The sequence below is a fragment of the Diadema antillarum genome, unplaced genomic scaffold (assembly GCF_040938485.1).
Source record: "Diadema antillarum isolate AM-2024a unplaced genomic scaffold, OU_Dant_1.0 seq00000320_RagTag, whole genome shotgun sequence".
Taxonomy (NCBI): Eukaryota; Metazoa; Echinodermata; class Echinoidea; order Diadematoida; family Diadematidae; genus Diadema; species Diadema antillarum.
Genome location: NW_027271339.1, coordinates 357403 through 376263, shown reverse-complemented (window position 1 = coordinate 376263; position 18861 = coordinate 357403). Strand labels below are relative to the sequence as shown.

The 18861-nt window shown below is 40.4% G+C and overlaps 1 protein-coding gene across 1 annotated transcript in view; it reads left to right on the top strand.

Annotated features, from left to right (window-relative positions):
• LOC139730535 (glutathione hydrolase 1 proenzyme-like) overlaps positions 1 to 18861 on the top strand; it is a 124658-nt gene that overhangs the window by 26884 nt on the left and 78913 nt on the right. Inside the window, exons 4-7 of the mRNA XM_071641390.1 lie at positions 6209 to 6343; positions 13727 to 13919; positions 17780 to 17940; positions 18400 to 18549. Coding sequence (XP_071497491.1) covers positions 6209 to 6343; positions 13727 to 13919; positions 17780 to 17940; positions 18400 to 18549 — 639 coding nt within the window. The remainder of the gene's footprint in view (positions 1 to 6208; positions 6344 to 13726; positions 13920 to 17779; positions 17941 to 18399; positions 18550 to 18861) is intronic.

The following is an 18861-nucleotide window of genomic DNA, read 5'->3' as shown; positions in this document are numbered from 1 at the left end:
TAACACCAGTGCAGTGCCCTTGGCCTATTAATTACTCTTATATACAACTAGATATATTACTATTACATACTATCCGATTTTAACTATATTTATTACAGCATTTTCGGATTCTACAACCAAATATGCGAATGAAGTACTAGTAATGGTTACTGATTCGACTGTGCTATGCAGTTGTAATTTCATCTTCTTCGAAGCACTGAGTAAGAAAGAAACGACGACTGTGCAAAATAATTTCTGAATGACATTTAGATGTCTCCAGACGAATATAGTTCCAAGTCAACATCAACTGAACATCGTCACATAAAAAAGAGAATTCAATTGAGAATTTATAATCTTTTGCAGAGTCAGCGAAGCACTTACCAGGAGAGCAGTCGGCGGAGCAATTATCGACGGAGCAAATGTCGCGGAGCAAATGTCGCGGATCATTTGTCGCAATTTGTGGAGCAATATTTTAGGCTGAGCATTTATCGGTGGAGAAAGTCATGGAACCATTCAAATTTGATCGACATTTTTTAGAATGTGTACCTGTGGTGTGAGTTTGCCGGTCATAGGTAAAAGCTGTGGTAAGTTAGAGAGAGTACACCAAATTGTTGACGACGACAGCGGCGACGGAAAAGTGACGGCCACGTGTCGCTTCCGCTCCGCAGGCGAGACAACAACCAGTTCGTTTAGTGACAATTTAGTATAATTGCCACCTCGCTTGATTACCAGTTCCCAGTTGGGCTATGCCATTTCGTCTAGTATCAAATTAGTCTATTGCCATTTGGTCTATAACCCACATTGTCTTATCACTTTGTCTAATATTCGATTAGTGTGATTCCACTTCGTCTAATATGCATTTTGCCACATTACCATTTTGTCTGAAACGTATTGTGGATCACTTTTGCTAATATCCACATAGGCAATTAATAACTTTGTCTAATGGTCACTTGGTCTTATTTGGTTGTTTGTCGTCTACCACCCATCACCAAGTCCTGGTATTGGTACAGTGTTGGCAGGTTCAACAGATGAAATTATCGTATCAGAAATTCGGAATTATTGTTATTGGAGAAAATTAAAGTACATACGGGGTTACTATATATGAACATGGTTCACATTCGCGCGAAAAAAAAAAGAAAAAAAAAAACGCGGAAAGTTAATAACTCTGAAACGATGACACATGGCTAAAATACGCTTTTATGTGTTATCAAAGTATTTATATGGCAGCATAATGGCAACAGTTATTGGGATATAACTTGAAGAAGGCGACCTCTGGAGAACCCTTCGGACCGGACGCAGGGCTTTTCGAACTAGGATGGATATAGGCGACCCGGAAGCGCCTCACGGAATGTGGTGATGCGTCCTACCCTGCGTCGGTGTTGCAGAAGTTCCAGCCCAGTTCACGCTTCAATGCTACTGTGCCTAGAATAATCCCCTTTAACAAATCGCGCTGCTCAGGTTAGGAGAAAACAATCCATAAGTTAAAAACAACATATCGAGGTAGAGAATGGTGAAATTTGGACGGAAACTCAGAGCTCTATCTAAACTCAGCTTGCTTCTTTCCTGTAAAATTCATCCAAATCCGTTCACAACTTTTTGCGCCATTTGGCAAACAGACACACAGACAAACAAAGAAGCAAACAGACGCCGGCAAAGGTACTTAAAAACATCTCTCTCTCTCTCTCTCTCTCTGGACTTCCGTCGTGTCGACGAAGACTTGTCTTGTCACAATCAGAAGGTCAAATATCTTTGCTGGTGGGTGCGATAATGGCTGTGGAGATCTATTCTTGAGTGACACTGTTTGCCACACACATCGCAGTTATGCTGGAACTGGGGCTGCTCAGCAGCAACTCTTCTGGACTCGGCCACCGGCTCTTACTCTTTGAAGTCAGTTAATTCTGTGGGTTGTCTTGTCTTTCCAGGTGGTGGGGTCGATGTTACACTTTTCAAGGACGACTTTAAAGTGTGTCCTTAAACCGTTTTCGTTGTCTCTTACACTTGTTTTCAAGGTCTAACTCCGAGTAGAAGACGTATTTGGGTAATCGGTCTTCAGGCATCCTTACCACATGGCCTACCCATCTGAAGTGGATGTTAGTGACATTTGATTTGATGCTTGTTGTGTCGGCTCTTGCAAGCACTTTGTGGTTGGTGACGGGATCTTGCCATCTGATCTTAAGCTAAATTCTTAGCTTCCTCTGATGGAATATCTCGAGGGCTTTGATGAGTCTTCTGTACATTATCGATGTCTCACAGCCATACAGCAATGAAGACAGAACGACAGACTCATAACTTTGACTTTGGTCCTAAGTCTGATGTAATGGGATATGAATACTCACGAACGCAGTCGACCAAAGAAGGAGTTAGCTTGGCTGATTCGGTAGTTAATTTCGTCATGTATGGTAGCATGTGAAGACAGATTGCACCTTCCAAGGTACTTGAAGGATTGAACAGAATTCAAATTTTCCCCTTCAAGTTGATGGTGGTATCAACATGCTCTGCACCAGGCGGTGGTTGATGAAAGTCCTCTGTCTTCTTCACGTTGATTGTTAAACAATATTTCTTGGTGGCACGTGTAAAGCAGTCAACGATCTAAGTCTGCAAGTCGTGTTCTGTGTGAGTGACGACTGCACATAATGTCATCTGCGAACATGAGTTCCCTCACTAGCTCCTTCTGGACCTTCGTGTTTCCTTTGAGACGGGCAATGATGAATCATTTACCATCAGTGCGGTAGCAGATGTTCTTTATAGGCTTTTCGAATCACAGCTTTGAGGAAGACAGCACAAAGTGATGGAGCTAATTCGCAGCCCTGCTTGACACCTTTTGAGATGGGGGAAAGATTAACATGTACATTGACCCAAAACAACTTGACCTCTCATGTCATCATGGAAGAGGAGGATGACACTGGTGAACACAGAGTTTCCGTGTTTATGGTATCGAATGTCTTAGTCAGATCTAAGAAGATGTCCTATTCTCTGCATTTCTCTTGGATGTCGATGGTAGTACGATCACGCTGGAAGCCACACTGAGTTTTTGGAAGACTAGTTTCTGATATCTGTTGTACAAGGCGCTGGAGGAGGATACAAGCAAAGCTCTTTCCATTGACTGTATGCAAGGAGGGAGATTCCTCTGTAGTTGTCGCAGTTTGCTCTGTCACCTTTCTTGAAGATGTTACAATGTTGGTGTCTCTCCATTCATGGATGGTCTCTGCTTCCCATGACTTAACAACGATTACATGAACACGTAGACAAGTTTTCCATATTTGAAGATCTCTCCTGTTAGTCCATCAGGGTTTGGTGACTTTTCGTTCTTTATTCTTTTGATAGTTGTTTCCACTCCATTTAGAGATCGTTGCTGATTCATAGAATTGATGACAGGATGCTGAAGTATTTGATTGATTGTGTCGTAGTCTATTACAGACGGTCTGATGAGGAGATCATTAAATGTTACAGCCCATCTACTCTCTATGCCAATGCGAGAGGTGACAAGAGTGTCATCCTGGCTAAAGAGAGGAAGGACTTTTTTTACATGAATCCTTCAACTCACGTATGCCTTTCTGTACGGTGAGGTGTAGACGTTTGAAGTTCCTCCTCTTCTCTGAACATAATGGACAGGATAGTAACTTGATATGGGCCTTCCTCTTTTCCTCTGTCTCTGAAGAGATGAAGGAGTCATTGTCATCGAACCAGTTCTGATTTTTTTTTTATAGCATGACCAATGGTGTGTGCAGTTCCCACATCATACAGTGTTGCTTTCAGTGAGCCTCAGTTCTCAGAAGAAAAAAAAATCTGTTGTTAAATTGGATAATCAGAAGGGGCAGCTGCGATGTAATTTTTGAGGTTTTTAATTTCGTTTCATCTCTCAGTTTGTTGTGTCTAGCCTGTGAGCACGTGTATCATTTGGTTTGTGCCGATGAACCAGACGAATCCTAAGCTTGGACTTGTCGGATAAGATTATGACCAGTTCAGCAGCATGCACCACGCATAACTCTGGTGATAAGAGTGTATCCCTGGTCACGTCTTGTAATTATATTGTCGATAAGATGCCATTGCCGTGATCGTGGGTGCTGCCAAGACGTTTTGTATTTTGTGGATAGTCTGAAGACTGTGTTTAGTGACACAGAGTTGGAACTCCGTGGACTGTTGGAGCAGAAGGAGTTCATTAAGGGCGAGGGCGATTGACTAGACGAGTGACGGCGTGAGTCTTAGCACACAGTGAAGTGACATTTGTCATAGCTTATAATTTCATACAAATAATTGTCTATTTATTTCTACCCTTCCTCCAACATCGTGTCACAACTGGACATTCTAGATGAGGTTACAGCGGAATATGCAGCTTTTAGCCAAGTTTTTTCTTACCTAATGACTTTTGATCAACATGTATTACGGCACAACTTCGGTTTATAGCCATTTGGTCAAATTCCCAATCGATAGATTGATAGGTCATCTATCATCTTAGTCTAGTGATCATTTGATCTAACCATATTTAATCTCAAAGATCTAATTGCCACCTCATCTGCGCAAATTGTCCACATTTCGGTTTAACCATGCTTGGTCTATTACCAGTTTTTCTAATCTCATGATGTTTTTTTTTTCTTCATTTGGTCTATATAGGCTCTACAGTTCGTCTAATTATTGTTTGGTCTTTTACCCACTTGGTGTCCATTTCACTTCGGGTCTGATATTCAGTAATTTTTTGGTCTCATTCCTTTTGTCTAATTTTCATGTGGTCAACAAGCCAATTCGTTTGATATCAATTTCGTCTAAAGACCGTTTAGGCTTTTTATCATTTAATCTGCTGAGTGATTCTCTTTTGGTTTAATTACCAATAGGGCTACTTTCACTTCGTCAACAGGTTACAAGTTTACGTAGATACTAGGTAGATTTAATCTATAGCTCAATATTTTGCAATGTGCAACTTCTTCACATGGTAAGATGTCGATGCACGCAGATTACTGGTTACAGAGAGGATATTACTTCCTCACAGTGATTTGATCGCTACCTATACTACCAGTTGTGTATAATGATAATTATCGTATGCTATTGTATTGATGATGTGAAATGACATCTATAAAATCCGAATAACCATGAACATACATGTAGAGGTCACACTCAGTAGCTTAAGTAGGGCTTAAACCCCTCCAATGAACAAGACCTAGCGACAATGAGCGAGGCCCCTGCTAGATACTACGCCCTCTGTGACGCTCACCAGCGCGGCGTAGCCAGCTTTGTGATGTAATAGGGTCGGGAACACTCAAAATGTATTGACAAAATTATTGTTGCATTTATTCAACAGGCAATTAAATGATGTTATGATGAGAATGGTAAACGTAACAATGACAACAGTGATGGTATTCATCAATGTTGTCATCAAATCAACATAATCATAAGCTGTATTGCCTTAAACAATCATGTGATTTGCCACTTGAAATCTAAACTTCGTGCACGAGCGAGCAAAAATATCAACAGCACAGAGATTATTCTAATATACATACACCCATACAAAATATTTTGTGCATACCACTAAGGCCCGAATTAATGAAGGTGGTACAGTTGAAATCATGGTTTAAACCATGGACAATCTGTATGAGCGCCAAGTGTCGCATGGCCTATTCGTTTCGAAATCAGTCATTTCGTTAAAGAAATGATTATTTCATGGACGAAATGTTGTCATTTCGTTATGAAATGACCATTTCGTCGACGAAATGTTGTCATTTCGTTATGAAATGACCATTTCGTCGACGAAATGACCGATTTCGTAACGAAATAGGCCATGCGACACTTCGCGCTCCATACAAGTTGCCCATGGTTTAAACCATGGTTTCAATTGTACCACCTTCATTAATTCGGGCCTAAGTGTTAATTAGACCAACTGTCAGTACAGATCACTCGAGAAGGAGCCCAACTTGTTATTAGGCTAAAATAAAACTTTGCCGAAATGCTGACTAGACTTTTCATGCGATAAATTGCCAAGCGGCAATGGACTGCATAAGTTCGGCCATTCTTTGTCGCTCCCATGCTGTAACCAATTTCAGTAAATGTTAATTGTACCCAAGATAGAAAAGCAAAAAGTATGACAAACAAATCAATCTTCAAATGAAGATCTTTTACAGAATTTGTCTGTTGCCAGTTCACTGAGACCCTAAACAAAATAAAGACATTTATTCTTGACGTGAGTTCTAACGTAGAATGTTTATTTTCTTCTTTTTTTTTTTTTTGCATACGATTACAGGAATTGGAGGAGGATTTTTCATGACGATCTATAAACGCGAGACTCAGACAAGTCAAGTGATCGATGGCCGAGAGAGGGCGCCATTCGCTGCGAACAAAACGTTGTTCGTTGATAATCCCGAGTTTTCTTTGGCAGGTGAATTTTGAATAATCATTCTAATCTCATCCACGTCCCCTGCCGTTGGTGTGAGCGTTAACAACCTCTTAGAAACGATTGATTATTTAGCATATTTTTCATATGACGATTTCCAAATATTGGACCTACGTATCCGAAATTCAAGAAGGCTTAAATAACATCAAAATTTTGCTTGTAAATAGCTGTCATAGTGAATCCGAACGTTATTTCAATTACGTCATGTATATACGACACTGTAATGCTGCGTTTACACCATGTTCCCGGCTGCCACGGTAGTCATGTTTCAGTTTACCGTGCACAAAACGGAATGGACGTGAGGCAAATGCGGGGGACGGGATGGGTAAACGTGACAGCTTCGGGCCGTGATTGCCGTGGGTGCCGTGTCAGATTTTTAAACTGTCCAAAAAAAAAAAAAAAATGCCACTGCAGTCCCGGTGCTCATGAGAAATCTTGTAGGTCGTAATGAAACGGGGTGAACGAAACAAAACGTGACAAAACGTGAATAGGCCGTAGCAAAACTTGGAGGCGGTCCGCACTGGGACGCGACGGAAAATATCGTGTAGTCTTACCGAACCAGACGCCTTAAGAACGGCATCGGACTGGAAAGAACAAGACTAGAATACGGAGGGGAAAAAGTGGACACTAGCTTGTCAACCAACGGCGCACTACGTTTCGGGCAAACGGGGCTGCTGTGGCCGTGAACATGGTGTAAACGTAGCATAAGAGGTCACTTTTACAGAATCGAAGAGGCTTTGTACTTGCTTCTTCATTTCGATCTTTTAATCAATAAGGGAGAGTACTCTCCCTGATCGGTACTTTATAATATTCGGCAGGGTATTGGAATAGATCATACTAATTGAAGTTTATGTTATGTTTGTGCAAAGGTCAATACGTCTCTCATTCTACTTTTGTTCTCAAGCACTAGACTACATATTTACCACACAAAGCGATGCACCGAAGATTTCTCCTGTATCAACAGTTAGACGTATCGGCACCTTAAAGACCTTTGACAGTACCAAGATTCTTTCTTTTCTGTATGCTTTATGCGAACGCATGAAAGTATACATACTAGTATACGCACTATCAACAAGCAGACTTGTAAAGTATATGACAAACGATGATCCACATGCTTCTTTTATGGGTCTTCTCTTGTTTATGTAATACATCCTCGGAATATACTTCCGTCACCTAGAATATGTAATATATATAATTCTGTTGTACAAGCAGATGACCCCTCGATGCCCATAAAAAACATGTAAATATAAATCCGAAGGTTCCTACAAATCCAAAGCAAGGATCCACCTGTATATTAATGACAAACTATTAATTATCACCGATTCGCTCATTCACTTCGAAATACGGAAAAACTTGTTTTCCGAATTTGGAAACACACACACACAAACAAACAAACAAACAAACAAACAAACAAACAAACAAAAAACAACAGCCATTCGACGCAGCCGCAAAGTTGACTTGGATGACGTAGTCAGTATATATTGATGATGCATACGACCCGTCATTCTTATGTTCATGAAGTGCATTGATCTTTAATAATCATTGGCAGAGAATTTGTCATTAGCTCTTCCTGCAAAAATAGGATATATGTTTTGATTATTTCTATCCATGACACCAAACCCTATAATTTTTAAAGTTCTCTAGGAAAGCAAGAGTCAGAAAATAACAATTTAACTTAAATTTTGTTACCTTTGACCTCCATTCATAATATGTGAGGAGGCTTTTTCCTTCAGTTCATATCTTTTTGCAAAATAATGAAAATTCAAAGCTGAGGTTGTGGCAGGAAAATGCCCTTTGAAATTGACCTGTACGACCATTATCATGTTCATGTGAGTGATTATCAATCTGTTCCAAACCGGTCCATCAATTCACATTGCTACAGGTCATTCCTAGCTGAAGTTGTTCCTTGATGTATAACACTTTTGAAGAAATACAGTGAGTTTGATATTTCATCACTAAAATGTAACGTAAATGATAGTGTATTTCCCCTATAAACTATCCATACTTTTCGCTCGCAGTTGATGTTACAGCATGGTTGAGTAACCTTTGACCATAAATATATTTTGCCCACAGTTTAATCAGCTCCTCTGCTCTTCATGTGGCATATCTCAACCCCCCCCCCAAAAAAAAAACAAAAACAAAAACAAAAACAAAACCCAAACAAACATAATCTTTTCTGGCACCGTGCGGTGTAGAATGGCAATGGAATACACACAGAAAGAATTCACTTCACAATCGCTGCAAATATCTTATATTTTATGCTTGCTTGATCCTATATTTACCTTTCAATCTGTTCCTGTCAATGATACAAACGCTTCCACATTATTTACCGTAATCATTTTATATTAATCACTTAAACTTCGTTTGAGAACAAAAACGAAAAAAAAAAAAATGCTTGTGTATTTGCGTTACTTTTTTGGTTTTGTTGCAAATGCTGAATCAAATAAAGTATGCAGGTAGGAATGAAAAGGAAACGAGAGACCCAGAAAGTCTAGTGCTCACCTGAGTATCGCAAATTCAACCTTTACACCTTCGTGCAGAATATTATCCAAGGAATATAGCAAATTTGGGAGCTTTGGGGAGCTCCACGTTGGCATTTCGTTTTGTCACTTTATATTTCTAACAAACTTTTTTGAAAAAAAGTTACTGAAATCCTTGCATTTGATTGGTTGAGATAAAATTTGTTAGAAAAAAAGATCTATCGAAACGCTTAATTATAATAATGCCCCCAGGATGACATGGTGTCCATTTAATTCTTCTGTTCTGTTCTGTATTCAGAAACAACAATATTAAGCAAAATGTAATTTATTCTTATGATAATTTGTTTACGACAAGACTGATGATAGTACATGCCAAATTGGTAGATACGTTTATCATGTGTATTCCAGACGAAAATGTGAAAACTGGTGCCACTTTGGTCCTGGCTCAAAGGAGGCCACATCTAGAAGTACTAGTACTACAGAATACACTAACTAATGAACATCATACACTTCTTTGTATTTACTCAGAGCATACTTTGGATCTCACAGTGGGGCATGGCACCCACAAATGTTTGGGAAAAAAAGAAAATTGAAAATTGGACCTAAATTTGCTTTCCCCCAACCTCAACTAGGGTCCGAAGGCACCTCCGGATCGGACATGAACGCTCTTGAAACTACAATTACCAATGTACTTACCTATACCACTAACTTAGCTCCTTCACTTCTGGGTCTAGACAGGAAGACGTTTAAAGATTCGTTGGTTACATGGCTTCGGGGAGCCCTTGGGGCCTGTGGAGCCGAGAAATGTGCAAACACCGGGAAATGTGCAAGTCTCTAAATTTCATCAACGGGTAATGTGCAAACGTGACCCCGGGAAATGTGCCAATGTCCAATTTTGCCTGGAAATGTGCAAAAGCCGTCATGGAAATGTCCAAACCGGTCATTTTACGTATAGATGGAAGAGAAACTCTCAGTCCAAGCTGCGGATGAATCATTACTACCTTTCAGGGCGGTGAGTTGGCTCAGTCGGTAGCGCGTCTGCCTCACGATCACGCGGCCCGGGTTCGAACCCGAGTCTGGACTGAGCAATGTTGTGTGTAAGCATACCGTCCCCTCTAGCAAGAGGCAAAACACCCTGTCCCTCGGATATAAGGACATAAAAGGGAGGTCCCGTGTATGAGAGAGCAACAACTCATGCACGTAAAAGATCCCGCTTCATTCATTCATCGCAAAGAGCAGGGTGTTTAACCCGGTGAAGTGGTCCTACCTCACATGCAACTGGACCCCATGGAAGACCAGCTTAACGTAGCTGAATATGGGCTATCCAGCTATCTTCTCAGATGGAAAATGAACAAACAAACAAACAAACAAACAAACAACCACATGTCTTAGCCACCACCTGTCTATAGCTATCACCTGTCTTTCTTTTAACATTTTCATCATTTTTGTGTAAACCCCTCAACGGATTTTCGTCAGATTAGGAAGAAAACATCGTAATAGTAAAATGGTCGTAATTTGTTAAAATGGGGTGTGAAGGGGGTGAAGCCTCAGAGTCCCTGAACTATGGATTTTTTTCTTCTTCTGCCGAACCAAAAATAGAGCTACGTTACTGCTTTGAAGAGAAACCAGGGGACCCCCGGTGCCCTGATCTGGGGGGGGGGGGGGGGGGGTGTGGGGCACGCAGATGAGGGGGATTGTCCACATTTCAGCATCTTCTTGGTAAATCTCACGACAGATTATCACCAAACTTGGCAGATAGCATCTTTACGGTGATTATGATCTTTATTTGTTAAAATGAGCCCTACCCTCCCCCTATCACGGCCGGGGGGGGGGGGGGGGGAGGGGGAGATGAAGCTTCAGATCCCTAATCTCTGGAATTGTTTTCAAGAAGAAGCTGAATAAGTGAAAATTCCGCCTCCTCCGCCTTTAAAATTACATTCATGAATTAACTTACTATAGCACTCTTTTAGAGCTCCATCACTTTTATTTAGACTTTTATATTTCTATTCTTTTAAAGCTGAAGTGGGATTTTATTACCCGTGAGATGCTTGTTGTGTTTTCTTTCAAGAAAAAGATAAAAATGTGAAAATTAAGCCTCCTTCCTACCCCCCTTTTGGGCATCCCTTCATCTGCCATGGCCAAATTGAACCTACATTATGCATAAACTGTACTTACTAATAAAGCACGGTACTATCTATATATCTGTCACACTCATGGTTACAGCAATTTTACAAAACAACCCCTTAGATTTGGGCCTCCGTTTCACCCCAACCGCGCCCGTCTCCCCCCTCCCCCCCCCCCCGGTTTGCTGCCCCTTCGTGAGATTCTATTACCCTAGGGATGCTAGCTTCCACGTTTGGTGAAAATCTGTCATAGATTTTTTAAGAAGATGCTGAAAGTGTAAAAATTCTTCCCGGGCATCCCCCACATCCCCCTCCCCCCCCCCCCCAGCACCCCTATTAGGGCATCCCTGGGTCGGCCATAATTAGATATGAAATTTCAGTTATTAAAGTCTTCACAAAACTAACTTAGCTCTGTCTTTTTTTTTCGGTTCGACAGATCCAAGAAGATTAAAAGAGAGAAATCCAGTTTAGCGACTGGGAGACTTCAATTCCAACCCCAATTTTTTATTTTTTTTTTACAATCTTAATTTTAACAAATTAAGATTGTATCACCAAAAAAAAAAAAAAAATGCTAGCTGCCAATTTTGGTGAAAATTCGTCATACATTTTTCAAGAAGATGGAGTGAATTTGGAAAATTCCCCTCCTCCCCCTCACTCCCACTCACCCTCGATTAGGGCACCCCTGCACCCGCCATAATCAAACATGAGAATTCAGTCATTAATGTCTTCATTCTTTTTCTGTTCGACAGGAGATTAAAAAAATCCAGAGTGTAAGGACTCTGAGGCTTCAACTCCCCCCCCTCTTCGGCGGGAGGGGGGGGGGAGGGGCTCATTTTAACAAATCAAGATCAAGTTAGGTGAAAATCTGTCACAGATTTTCAAGAACATACAGAAAATTTGAAAAATACCACTCCTCCCACTCACACCCCCTATCAGGACACCCTGGATCCGTCATCATCAAACCTGAAATTTCAGTAACTAGTGTCTGTATAGCATTCACGTAGTTCTATCTTTTTCGGTTCGACAGAAGAAGATTAAAACTTCCAGAGATTAAGGGATCTAAAGCTTCAACTCCCCCCCCCCCCCCCTTTGGCGGTGGCGGGGGCGGGGGTGGGGCTAATTTTAACAAATGAAGATCATATCACCGTAAAGATGCTATCTGCCGTCGTGAGATTTATCAAAAAGATGCAGTAAATGTGGACAATCCACCTCTTCTCCGTCACCCCCCCCCCAATCAGGGGGCACCCTTGGATCCACCATAATCAAACATGAAATTTCAGTCTTTAATGTCTTCAAACTACGAGTATTAACTTAGGTCTATCCTTTTTATCGGTTCGACAGAAGAAGATTAAAAAAATCCAGAGTTCAAGGACTCTGAGGCTTCAACCCCCCCCCCCCGATTAAGATCAGATCACCGCATTAATGCTATCTGACAAGTTTGGTGAAAATCTGTCGTAGACTTTTCAAGAAGATGCTGACAATGTAGATAATCCCCCTCCTCCCCATACCCCCCAATCCGGGCATCACCATAATCAAACATGCAATTTCAGTCATTAAACTCTTCATAGCACTAGTTTAGGGACTATGAGGCTTCAATTCCCCCTTCCCCGAAAGGGGGTTAGGGAGGGGGGAGTTGAAGCCTCCCCCCCCCCCCCCACATGGCCCCGTGCCCTGCATCCCTGGATTTGTCATTAAACTTGAACTACCTAACTGTCATCAGTGCCTTTATAGCACCAACCAAGCTCTATCTTATCTGGTTATAGAATATAAGAAGAATTTTGAAAAAACAAAACAAAGCACGTGGTTCTGGGACTTCAGTTCCCCCTTTTTTCGGGGGGGGGGGGTATGACTAATTTAAACAAATTGAGATCCCATTGTCATAATGGTGCTACCTGCCAATTTTGTTGAAAATCTGTCAAGAATCTTATTAAGAAAATATTAATGGTGGAGGTTCATGCGCAGTTTCGACATGGAGTTTATCGACCATCTTTATACACAGTATCTATAAAGTAAATGTTTTGCACATTTCCCGGCAAAATTGAACTTTTGCACATTTCCCGGTGAGACATTTGCACATTTCCCGACGTTTCACATTTCCCGGCGTTTGCAAATTTCGCGGCAAGACGTTTGCACATTTCCCGGGGTTTGCACATTGCCCGGCTCCACAGGGCCCCAATTAGTGGGAATGGTGCCATTTGTACAAATGTATATTCTATCCTCATGAAAATTTGACGGTACGTTTTGACGAAAAAAAAAAAACACACACCCCAAAACTTGAAAATTTGACTCAAACTTGGTCCCTATAGGGTCCTGAGGGTGGCATCCCCGGATCCACCATGACCAAATTTGAAACTACAGTCACCAATGTACTTGCTCATAGCACTAATTAAGCTCTATCACTTCTGGATCGAAAAAACCCAAGTTTTCAACGATACCTTAATAATTTCGGGGATTAGAGGCCCCATGCACCACGGAGGGGGTGGGGGGGGGGATCATGCCCATTTAAAAGAAATCGAGGTCCTATCACCCTTCCTGCCAAATTTGCTGAAAATCCGTTATGGGGTTTTCAAGAAGGAACTAAACTGTAAGGAGTTTACGCACAATGAACGCCGGACAATGAATGATTGCAATTGATCGCTTGGTCAATTTGTATAATCAAATCGAAAATTGTATAACAAAAAAGGAATCATTCTAAGCATAGATAGTTGTCGTCATTCTTCTATTTATAATAATGTAACATTTCGTTTCGGTTTGTTATATCTAAGGTGGACTAAGTATTGCCACACCCGGGGAGATAAGAGGCTATGAGCTTGCACACCGGCTACATGGCAAGCTACCCTGGAGCAGAGTATTCGAACCTGCCATCGCCATTGCACAGAATGGTTATTATATCGATGCAACGATGGCCAAAGACATTACAAACGAGGAAGGCTATATACGAGCCGACGAGGGGTTGAGGTGTGGAGGATTCGTAATTGTCATTCACTCAAGCACAAACAAACTCTCCATTCATCATTACCATTGGTATATTTCAATTTCATCCATTAAATTTGATATAAATCAATTTTCATGTGTTTCCACGGTGCATATGCACTCTGCAGAAGATGACATTTTATGCCAAACAACCATTTTAGAAGTAATCTGACTCATTGTCATCGAAACGACGCCTACGCGAGGGAAGGGGAATGGCAAATCAGAAGACAAATCTAGGAAAGAATGAGCTCTGTAGATAGAGGTTGGCTGGGTGACATCAGTGACAGCATGTTGCCTGATTATCTAGTGGCTATTGCATGACTGGTGAAATTTATTTTGCAGTGTCTTCCTTTCAGAAAAAATACCACAGTAAAAACATTGGTTAAGGGCTAAAATTTCTTAATGAATGATCAGGGCCCTGCTATTAAGTCCAAAAATCAACATAAATTGAGTTTGAGTTTTCTGCGTTCACAAAGAATATGTTTGATTTCAAGAAAGAAAATCAAACATAAGTGCAATGAATCAAACATGAATTTATGTATTGATATAAGTCAAAAATAAGTGCCTCGAATCATACACAAGGTGCAGGCTAAAATGTCTTTGCGAAAATAAATTTCATCGTTTGCATTGGACAACAAGTAGTAGAAAACAACCGTATCGAATGTGATTCCTTTCAATCTTCAGCAAGTTGTGAAGAGAATTCCATAGAATTTGAATGACGTACTGAGTAGATACCGACAAAAAAAAATATGGCGAAATGAGGGATACCGACTGTATACTACTAGTACTACAGTCTGTACTAAGGTCAAGACAACAGTATCCTAATGGTGGCATATCATTGGCAAAGATGAAAGGGAATATATTGGTCAAATTATCAACTTCTGAGCAATTAATAAATATGCATGAGTTTCATAAGAACTTCCGTATTGACAATGAGAGAGACTGAAGCATCATAAATCAAAGTTATCGTCATTATCTGCTCTCAATTCCAAATGTTGAATTATATGTTGCTATCAAGTTAAATACAGACCAGATTTGTGACCACATATCCTGATTTTGTACCAATGTATTGACTATATATTATAGCAGAACTTTTAGTAATACCACACTAAATTTCAGAGCCACTAATAGTCTACAGTGTCAGTGATGCTTTATCGATCAATGTCAATATTCACTGACTCAGTGTAGTCGACAGCGACAGTGACCATTGGCATTGTCATTGACATCGTTTTGTAAATACTAGGTGTTACAAAAAAAAATCCCACTTTTAATGCTTAATAGCTCGAAAACTATATATCGCATAAAACTGTCATTGATATGAGTAATAGCTGAATAGTGTACAATTTAGTGGGGGGGGGGGGTGATTTGAATATGAAAACTTATATCAGTTTCATGAAATCCATGATTAATTTCAAAGTTAGGTTCCAGATTTTGGTCAAATTTCAACTCTCTGTACAAAACCTGAACTCTACACAGGAACCAATGATGTGTATGTGAGTGTGTACTTACAATGACCCTAAACAATGGACATGGATACCACCTGTTCAGAACTCTGCTCCAAGGCACATGAATGCTTTAATCATTCATGATGGATTGCCCTGGGCACTGCTAGTCTAAATTCCTAGCAAAGGGTGAAATGCATGCACATGAAAGAAAGAAGTAAGCACATGTTTCCATGTGCTTGTATACACCACATTTAAGAATGAATACAGACTAGCTGTGATAGTGGAATTCCTCATGAATAAATAATGAGCATTCAAATCCTGGTCATTGTCCAGGACCATTGTTTGGGTGTCAACTACACACTCCCGTACACACCAATTCACTTCTTGGCAAAGTTAAAGTTTTGTACAGAGTATTGAAAATAGAGCAAAATCTGAAACCTAACTGAAAAATTAATGTTTAATTTAATGAAACTGAATTATGCTGTCGTTTTAAAATTGCCTCCAACAAAATTGTACACTATTCAGCTATTGCTCATATCAATGTCAGTGTTATTTGATATATAGTTTTTGAACTATTAAGGATCAAAAGTGGGAAATGTTTTTTGTAACACCTAGTATTACTGTCAGTACTTTACTGACGACATGAACCTGATATAAATAATTATGACATAAGTATCATCGTTTTGGCAATTTTGGCAGGAAGATTATTCATTTTTACTCCATCGCTTCAATCCAATAGGGCTTACAGGGTCGGCACTGCGATTTTAAAAGTGTGGGGGGGGGGGAGGGGGCCCAGTTTATATTTCTGGTGGCACTTTCGGGTTTGCAAAAAGCCAAGCCCCCCCCCCCCACCTTGCACCGGCGCTGCCATAAATATACAATGCGACGAATATTAGGGGGCTTCAGATTTGCGACGCGGACGTTTAAGACAACGATTGCATTGGCCGTTCTCCTCTCACCCTGCGTTGTGTTGCAAAGTAGCTGTAGAGGATGCAACCTACTGATGCAACCCTATAAAAAGTAAAATGTCGCCCCCATATGATCACTGCGTCAAGTAGTTCTCTGCGTCGTGAATTGAGCGGGCGTAAAAATGACCCAGAACGCGTAGAGAAAACTCAGAGTGGCTACAAATAGGTCGAGTTTGGTAAGCATTTTTGCGCATGCGCAGAACACTTCCCCCCTCTGAACGTTCGTGTCGCAAAAATCTAAAGCTCCCTATTGAGAGAGTCTCAGATAAGTGCAACAAGAAACTTCCTGGGAATAGGAAGCGCAGCAAGAGCCACACGGGCGCCTGAAATCCAGCCGCCGAATTTGCGAGTGAAAAACTGTACACTGTGGTGAAATATAACTAGGGCCTACTAATATTCACGTACTTGCCGTGTTTCTTTCGTAAGCGGAATCGAAAAATCTGTAAAGGAGTTATATATTTCTATGATCATACTGGTAAAAGATCACAAACTTTAGAATGCTTAATTCTTCTTGGCTATTACAGGGGATTTACGAAGTTGTAGATGATCGTGAAGACAACAGAACGAGCAAGGGAGATCGATAATTATTTACGTTTGATCCTAAGGTTATCTTTGATCAAGGCCCCGTTTCATAAAAATTTGATATGATAGCAACTCTTGCTGGGATGGCAATTGTCATGGTAACGGCAAGAATCCAGCTTCCTGATTGGCTGTTGCTATTGGAAGTTGTCATTCCAGCAAGAGTTGCTATCCTAACACCTTTTATGAAATGGGGCCCTGGAGTTATGTTTGATTTCTACTAAGATTTAATGCAATAGGGCCCAGCATTTCAATATTTTCGCTTACATGTAACGGAAGATATATATTGCGTCATTTTGTATTTTGATGTAAGAATCCGTCATGAGACATCTTAGGTAAGGTGACATTTTTTCCTTCTTTTTTTATACGACGGTAAGCGTGGTGTGTGAAATGATTCAACATTCACAACTTGCGGGAATATTTGTCATCTTTGTATGAGTATCTTGAGTATGGCACCATAAAAACTAATTTTCTGTTTCATACAAAAAGGGATTAAAAAAAAATTACCATCTGCATTTGTGCTCGAACGAAGAGTTATATGCACTATATTCTTTTCTTGGGTCCAGGTATGCTAATTGCCTAAAAACAACGCTTGGATAAAACTAACGGCAAGGACCCCCCCCCCCCCCCCCAAGGAGAAAAAAAAAGCTGATGTGACACTCATGAGAATGCCCTCTTCTCGGAAGCCTTTGAGTGAAGTGGCAATAATCTCTCTTATAGCTTTCGGGTTTTTCATACCTAGCTGCATGGCAGCAAATACCTCTAACAGTTACATCATTAAGACTCTGTCGTAATTACTTTATAAGTGCTAAGGTTGCATGATAAAATGAGTGTGATATAAATCCATTCACAGGTCATTGTACGTCACCACAGAAGGTAAATTGAAAGGTGAAGGAGACCTCGTACAAAATCCGCTGCTTGCCCGGACTATGCAGAGACTGGCCGTAGAGGGCCCTGATCTCTTCTATGATGGAGATATTGCTGGAGTGTTGATCAATGAGACCCACGAAATAGGTAGGAGCCGAAGGACGAAAAAAAAATGCCCCATGAATAACAATAATTACAGTCATACCTTAGCTCACAAAGGCACTGCATAAGAATAAGCATTTTAGATGGAAAAGAAAAATAGTTCAATAAACTTTTGTTGATTATTTTCATTAGTCTAGACCTTTTTATTTGCTCATTATATCATTGTGGACTGTGTGCTTTTGCAAATGAGAAAGGACAGAGAGCCACATTACTTTAGCTACCACGACCATTCAACTTCTGAAACATATTGGCACTGTAACAAACGAACAATATTTCACTTATATACAAAGTACGATTTTTTTCTTTGAAAATCCTAGCATTATTAAATGTTTTGCATCATTTCTTTTTCACCGTCAACGACTGGATTATAGGAGAATTGTAACTATGTTTGCATATCTGTAATTACGAGAACATAATGAGCAGCGTAATTTACAACTTCCATAGGTGGTATCTTGACGTTGGAAGACATGTCCATGTACCGGGCCTTAACGAAGGAGCCACTATGTGTCCGCCTACATGACGGGCTCACAGCATACACTGCACCACCGCCTTCCAGTGGTGTGGTTGCACAGATGATTATGAACGTTATGGATGGTAAGAGTATATTTTGCCCATAAGTCATCAATGTCGTGAACTATGTGTATAGTCACTGGAGAAAGAAAGCCTAGGCTGTGAAAGAAAATTATGACAAATGTTGCGACTAATATGACACTACCGAGAAAACTATCGAGTGCAGATTTGATGGATACAAGGTGATGGTGTTAATGGTATAAATGGTGTCATTATAAAAATGACATGAAAGCAAAGGAATATAAAAAAAAGTTGCTATAGAGCGTTGTTATAACTTGGTTTTCAAATGCTTGGAGTATGTTTTGATGAGATGATACCATTTTGAAAAAGATTTAC